An 8158-nucleotide genomic window follows, 5' to 3' on the forward strand; every position below is an offset into this window, starting at 1 on the left:
ATTTCTATATTCTCATTATGAAACTCTGAGAGATAAGATTGATGTTATGTACTTTTGTCAGGACTATACTATTATTTAAGCAACAATACATGAGGCCACGTGACGTTTTCTTACCTCCACAGCCATGATAAAAATGTCATAACGTATGGACCATAGGTGAAAGTGGGCCGGAACGGTCCGGTGCTGCGTTCCGGCAAGACTTTCTGTGCCGGAACGCCGTTGGGGGAAGAGATGCAGCTGCCTGTCAATCAAAATCCGATTGCTGCAGAGTGCAGAAGCAATCACGATTCACGATCCATAATTTCCAACAAGGAAACACATGGCTGACGTTATGTTTCGTTGCGTCTATTTTAATACCTTTGAAAAGGACATGTTAACCCGCTTTACAGTAGACCCGACGCGACGCGACGTGGTTGGGTGGGCAGCACTGGGCACTGAGACAGTCCGACCGGGATTACAGTCGCGCCGTATGGAAGCATATAGTGGACTTTATTCAAATGTTAATGCAATTTGAGATTGCATTTGTATGTTCCACTTTTGCATGCATTCTTTCAGACAATATTCAAATTCAAATGCATTTCTAATGATTTGCATTTCCATTTTCATGTACCTGATGTGCACATTCGCTGTCAATATTAAAATGATAATGCAAAGCCATTTGACATTTAATTTTCAAAGTCATGCGCTGCTTTGTAGCTGACAAAATTCAAAAGTTCATTCTAATGTGAAAATTACTATGCAATCCCAAAATAGCATATTCATTTGCCACTTTTGCCTGCGTTATTTGAGTCAATATTCAAATTGTAATGCAATAATGTGATACGCAATTGCATTTACATGTTCTAGTAAACACATCCGCTTTGTAGCTGACAAAATTCAAATTTTCATTCTAATGTGAAAATGACTATGCAATCCCAAAATAGCATATTCATTTGCCACTTTTGCCTGTGTTATTTGAGTCAATATTCAAATTGTAATGCAATAATGTGATTAGCAATTGCATTTATATGTTCTAGGAAACACATCCGCTCATTAGAATTGCATTTGAATTTGAATATTGTCTGAAAGAATGCATGCAAAAGTGGAACATGCAAATGCAATCTCAAATTGCATTAACATTTGAATTTAGTCCACTATATGCTTCCATAAGCAAGCCGTGTTGCCAGATTGGGCTACTTTTGGTCACACTGGACGGGTGGATTCGGAAGCTTTTAGACTGGTTGGGCTGGAAATTGTCAATTCCATCTGGCAACCCTGGTAGCAAAATATGTGCATACGTATCTGGTACTGGTACTTTCAAGTCGCATCATATTATTATTATTATTATTAATAATAATAATTACAATTTACAATACAAATACAACAATTGGGGGTCCCTCAAAGAAAATGTGGGCGCACTGCGCGCGCACAACATCAACCTCCAAGGCTTGATTCTGACCCAGGAAAAACCCTGGTATGTACTGTATAACATGATAGCCATCTATGCACTGTATATAAGATGATGACCAAGGGTCTTTCTGCTGCTGACCAAGGGGTTGAGTTCACTTGATGAGGCCCAATTTTGTTTTAGACTCTGTAGGCTACTGTATTCGTTTATTAAGACTTAAGATATATTATCTGAATTTCTCTTGTTTTATCAAATGTTCCAATTATTTTCATTTCTTGTGCTGGTTTAAAATTGCAGGAAACTAGCACAAATAATTGTGTGGGAGAGAGGGGCCGCCGCTACCAAAACGTGCACAGTTTTGGGTCGCTCCACCACCAAAAACTCTCACTCCAAACTTTTGGTGAAACATGGCAGCCCTAAAGTGTTTCTAATTTCGACACCAACACCACGATGTGTGTGTTCAGGGATGCATGAAGCTGGGGGCAGGAGGAGAACAATATGAAACGATGAAGGTTGGGGTAGTAGCCTATAGTTCCTGTAAGAAACTCAAACCACTTTCACCCCTGAGTGTAGCTGCCCCACAGCAGTAGGCCCAGTGAAGTTCGACAAATGACATCCAGACAGTGACTGTCTAATGCACTTTACAAAACCATTTTTGTTGTTTTTACAACAAATACTTTTTATGAGTGCTGGGTTAGTGTTTGGTAAGCCAGTCTCATCTGTCCTTCAGTGAACCATTGTTAGCAAACAGTAGGTGGTGCCAATTGTTTATTCCACAGACAAGTAAGAAATAAAAAAGTGTCACCCAATTCCATGACTCTGCAGAACATAGGGTTTATACAACGGGTATTTATACACCTGATATTCATGACATCGTGACATTATGTAACATGAGATAATAGATTGTAATAAATTGTGAGGTTGTATGGTGTAAAACCCAGGCACAGAGAGGAGACCAGACGAGGGAATGCAGTTCAAAGGAAAATAGGCCACTACTTGGTATTTAACAAAGGAAGATGCAAAGAACACTAGAGAATACAAAATGCAGGAACACTAGTCCTCTGAGTATCTCACATCTACAGATGATTTATCTCGTTTGCTGATCTGTTGTATTTCATTTATTTTCTTTGGTTTTTATTTATTTATTTAAACTTTTGTTATTGTGATGTATGTATGTATAACATGTTTAAAAATGTCTATGTATATAATGTTGACAATTGTTAAAATATGATTTTTGTGTCAGACAAATGTCATGGCATTAGCTAATGGGGATCCTAATAAACAAACAAACACTAACCCCCCTTTTTGGGAGAGAAGGGCCTCACACTTCACCATACCAAGTCCCTCAAGTGGACACGCCTCTCCAATGACCTTCACAGTCGCCACCCCACCACTGCCACCAATGTAGCGAAATGGGAGGGGAGAGTAACTTGCCCCAAACGGGTCTTGAATCCTAACAACGCTTATCAACCGGCCATACTAACAGCAATGCCAAAGTAGTTAACTCTGTTGGTGGAGCTGCTATCGGGCCTCATACAGGTTTGTTACACAAAGCTCAGCTTGATCCTATTGCTCCTAGTGAAATAGTCTGGACTGGATGAGGTTGTGGGTTGCCAGTGCATCAGTTAAGAGAAAGGAACACGAGAGGTGGTGGTTGGTAAGTTCTTTATTTGAGCAATAAACATCATTTACTGCAGGCCATTGACACTACAAAGATTGATATAACCTGTACAATAGTTCATATCATAACTTCGATATGTGCATAGTAAACGCACATCATTTCACGTCATAATCATAACATTAACCCAAAATAACCCTAATTTGTGACGGAATCCAGTGGCCAAACATGCATTGTGACGTTTTAAAGTAACCAAACACCATAAAGCAAACATTTTTGTGTTTAGTACAGTGTAGTAGCTAAAGCCAGTACAAGACCCTGCGTACATGACTAGATGCTATCACTCATTGGGCCTAAGGTAAGTTAGGGTCTAGCCCCCAAAATGTCAGTTAATAATAGCATTAAAAGAGCAGTGAGAGGTCTGAAACTGGAAAACTGGAAACTGGTTTACCTTTTCTGCAAGCTTCCACTGCCTCCTTTTGGTCATAATGTGGTATTTCGGTAATTGTGGTTACTTTCCTCCATAGTGAGCCCTGCACCACAGCAAGGTTTCCAGGGGCAGGGAGCTGCCTCATCATCCCCCATTGGCCCTCTGACAAGGTAGGGGCATTTCACAACATTAATTAACAACATCTACCTAGAGATATCGTGCGATTGTAATTGAGTTTAAGTTTAAGTTTTAAGAACATACAGTATATGTTTTTATATTCATGTGTGCTTGCTTGCTTGTTTAAAATTGTCAATAAAACTAAACTAAAACATGTGCTTCTCCTGTCTGTTAAACAATGTGTGTTTTCTCTGTTCTAGTGATGAGATGAGAGCTATGGCCCAGGCCATGTCACTGGAGTCCCTAATGCAACATGCCCAGTGGTGTTTCCATGCCCTGCTTTGCAGGCAGAACGCCATTGCTACAGCTCCCCAGGAGGTCCTCTTTGAGACAGCTCCCCAGAGGGACGAAGTGTGTGCCCTCCCAGGAGGACGGAACTGTGAGTGTGCTCCCCCAGTATGATGTCCTCCCTGAAAAAGCTCCCCAGGAGGACCACAACAAGGCTGTCCTCATTGAGGGAAGTGCTCCGCAGGGGGGCCTGTGCGCGCAGAGGGACCATGCGGAAGCCATTGATATGGATGCGTCCCCCCTGCAGCCGCAGCTGCAGCTCCCATGGAGGACCAAAAAGTCCTCTTTGACAAAGTTACCCAGATAGTCAACTGGAAATCTTTTGGATCCAGAAATGGTGATTCTTATGAACTTTTATGATTGAAATGTCATCTATAGGCCTAGTGGATGAAATTCAACTTGGTTGCTAAGAGTTGCATGTTGGGCAATTTGAGTAATTAACATATTATGCTAATTAATCGCTAAAAACTGGAAAAGGCAATAATTTTTCCTCTAAGAGTCTAAGGGCCGGTTTCACAGACATGGCTTAAGCCTAATCCTGGACTAAAAAGCATCTTCAATGGAGATTTTACATTGAAAGTGTGATTTAGTCCAGGACTAGGCTTAAGCCTTGTCTCTGAAACCGGCCCTAAGAGTCTAAGTCCATGTTTGTGTTGTCCAGAAATTCATCTCTTGCCAATAACTAAATCATGCAACCTTTCCTCATTAGCATACTTTGCATAAATTATGTAAGACTATTTTTAAAGACGTCACAGACTTCCCAGAGTAAGATTAATTTAATGGCAATATACTGCATAGTGCATATAAAATATAAGAACAATTTTTTTTAAGTTTGAAAATCCAACCATTTACATTAATTCATGCAAATAAATCATAAATCATAAAATATAGGAAAGAAGGTGGGCCCAAGTATCAGTGACAGTGTCATGTTATTAATCAAAGTGTGTCCTATTTTGGCTGCTGAGAATGTGTCTGAGTGTGTCTGAGTGTGTGCTGAGAGTGTGTCTGAGTGTGTGCTGAGAGTGTGTCTGAGTGTCTGTGAAGAGAAGGGACAGTTCCTAACAAAAGTAGTGTGCGTCTGAGGGGTAAAGAGGGCAATAGCAATAGACTATCTGTCCTATACTGAAACTGAGCTTTATGTCATGCTGTACTGAGCAGAGGTTTTCCTTCTTTTCAGATGTAAGGACCAGGTACTGTATGTTGATTTCGTGTTCCTAGCTCAGCAGGCAGCCCTTAGCCAGCCAAGCTGGACCCAGAGAGGCTGAAAGCAGCAAGCCAGGGGTTGCTGGTTTTCTTCTTTGTTGTTTGATTCTCATCCCTTTAATGTCCTTCCTTAGTGCGTCTTTGATAAGAACATAGACAGATGGGTGGACACCAGCAAGCCCCAGGGCGAGGTATTACTTTTTTTCAAGGCTGATCCTGTCATATTTCCAAATTGGTTTAACATATTGTTGATATTTTTCAGAGAGAGACAATTCCACCACCTCCTCCTATGGCTTCACCAACAACATCTATTCCTAAAACGGAGACCCCCAAGATGGTGCCCATGATAGTGGTTCAGCCAGGTGGTATAGGGTACTCTAGCATTCCTCCTCCTCCAACCACAGTGAACTCCAGAGGAGCAGGTGAATATGACTGTAGCCTACATGTGTGCTTAAAGCTTCCTTTATACCTTCCTTGTCCGCTTGGGCTTCAGAACAATCCACAGCCCATTGCCAAAGCCCCGGCACACTTCAAACTAGCCTGTTTTGAACAGATAGTGATGTGGTTCGAGGAGTTTCCCCTGGAAACCAAGGCCAGACGCGTTATGGTAAGATCAATACTATCCTGGCCATTCTGATGGAGACTGATCAGTAGACAGTCGTTGATGTTATGAATTGAAACCTGGGGGAATTCATCTTGATTCAGAATACAGTGCTATCACTCCTCTTCACAATACTAATACATGGTAGATTACACATTTCAATATATTTTGTCCTTCATACATCCTCAGGTTCCTCGCTATACATTGCTTTCTCGCCCTTCCTACTGAGGTGTGTCTGTCTAAACAATTTAGCCCTGTATTTCAGCATTGAATGAAAAAAATAAAAAAAAGTGTTATTGTATCACACCATCCCTCTCTCCCTCATTACATGAAGTTAGGTCGACCTTATTCGTATTCACTTTCATCACTTTCATCTTGCCATCCACAGTCCCATTTGACAAGCCTGTCTGTGCCATTAGTCTGTGCTTGTGTAACAAATCCAACAGGGGGGATTTCTTTTTTTATTTCTTTTTTTTATTATTTATTTTGGGAAATTTTCAAACAACAAACATCTAGACGTCACAACAAGGACAGACATTAAGGGAAAACAAATAACTCCATAAAGTAGAAAGTAAGAAAAATAAAGTAATTAAAAGACAAAACACAACAGCAAACTAACAAGACAATAACCCACAACAAAGAGACAAAAACAAAAATAAAACAAAAATGTGTGTGCAATGAGGGAAGGGGGGGGGGCATTACCACCATCAACAACCACGTAGATATAAGAGTTCCTATATCTAAAAGATAAATGCAAGCTAGAGAAAATAAAAATTAAAAAAGGAAAAGGGGGGATTTCTAATGTTCCCTCGTCATGACAACTGAGGTGAATGAATGCCATGACATTTACATTTAGGGCATTTAGCAGACGCCTTTGTCCAAAGCGACTTACAACAATAAAGAACTTTAATCAAATAAAAATGAGTACTCGATCAAGACAAAACAACAGTAACATATTAAAAAGTAGGATATAAGATCTGACAAAATAAGGCGGTGGTGCCAGTGGTCCAGCAGGGGTAGAGGAGCGGAGTCTTGGCGAGGGCAGGCTTTCAGAGAGATGAAGAGTAGCTCAGTCTTGTTCAGGTTGAGCTTGAGGTGGTGGACTGACGTCCACGCAGAAATGGCTACAAGACACGCAGAGACACGTGTTGTCACATGTGAGTCGGAAGGGGGGGAAAGATGAGTGTCATCTGCATAGCAGTGGTAGGAGAAACCATGTGAGGAGATTACTGAGCCAAGAGATTTGGTATAGAGGGAGAACAATAAAGTCAAAGGACAGAGCCCTGGGGGACACCGGTGGTGAGGGCTCATGGAGAGGACATCGATCCTCCCCACATCACCTGGTAAGGTAGTATGCAAACCAGGAGAATGCAGAGCCAGAGATGCCCAGTTCTGAGAGGGAGGAGAGGAGTGTCAGATGGTTTTACTGTGTCGAAGGCAGCAGACAGGTCAAGGAGAATGAGAACAGAGGAGAGGGGGGAAGTTTGAGCAGAGTGAATGGCCTCAGTGACACCAAGGAGGGCAGTTTCGGTAGAATGCCCAGCTTTAAAGCCGGATTGGTGAGGGTCAAGGAGGGTATTCTGAAGGAGATTGTGAGATAGTTGGTTAGATACAGCATGTTCAAGAGTTTTAGATAGGAAGGAGAGGAGGGATACCGGTCTGTAGTTGTGGACAGAAGACGGGTCAAGAGTTCTTTTTGGGAGAAGTGGCTTGACTCTGGCTGTCTTAAAGGAACCCGGGACAGATCCTGTGGATCGAGAGGAACATCTCTTCACCTAACTTCCACAAGGTGGACAGGCTCATTGTAATGCATGGAATAGAATGAAGAATGGTATCTGATATGTGTGTTGGATACCCTTCCTCATTCCATTCCATGCATTAAAATGAGACTGTCCTCCAATTTTGTCCTCCACCAGCCTCCCCTGACCTTACCGCACTGCTGTCTGTGGTCACTTTGGTGCAAATTGACATGGTTGTACGTATACTCAAGATCTGGACACTCAGCAAACCTTAGAGCTCCCCACAACGTAAATGCATGAAGTGATAATGTGCATTGCAGAACATGGAAAACACCACACAAGTCCCCAGATTGAGATATTTGAAATCCCACGGTCATGTTAAATCGTCCTAAGGGTATCAGTAGCATCCCTGAATCTCAATCAACATGGTATGGATATCACAACAGCTGATCAATAAATCAATCAGTTTGTATTACTGTTGTTTATTTCTGATTCAATTTCTTGTCATCCTTTATTGGTCTGTTACTGTGTTGATTATGGAGAGAAACAGAGCCATCTCTTTCACACCTTGTCATTTGTAAAAATAAGAATAATGTTACTTTATTAAGGTCATCAATGAAATGTGACATGTGAGTGGAAAAGCTCTATTTGCATGCTTTCCACCCACAATGTAGTGGGGAAGATATCACGGTGTACCATCTCCTCTACCATAACT

The 8158-nt window shown here is 41.5% G+C and overlaps 1 protein-coding gene across 1 annotated transcript in view; it reads left to right on the plus strand.

Annotated features, from left to right (window-relative positions):
- Positions 1–4014, plus strand: part of LOC308150538 (lymphoid-specific helicase-like) — a gene marked incomplete at both ends in the record, with an annotated part of 29127 nt that extends 25113 nt beyond the window's left edge. The window contains one exon of the mRNA XM_080523356.1: positions 3813–4014. Coding sequence (XP_080379482.1) covers positions 3813–4014 — 202 coding nt within the window. The remainder of the gene's footprint in view (positions 1–3812) is intronic.
- Between the last annotated feature and the right edge of the window lie 4144 nt (positions 4015–8158).

This window comes from Nansenia antarctica (assembly GCF_963989245.1).
Source record: "Nansenia antarctica genome assembly, chromosome: 2".
Lineage (NCBI taxonomy): Eukaryota > Metazoa > Chordata > Actinopteri > Argentiniformes > Microstomatidae > Nansenia > Nansenia antarctica.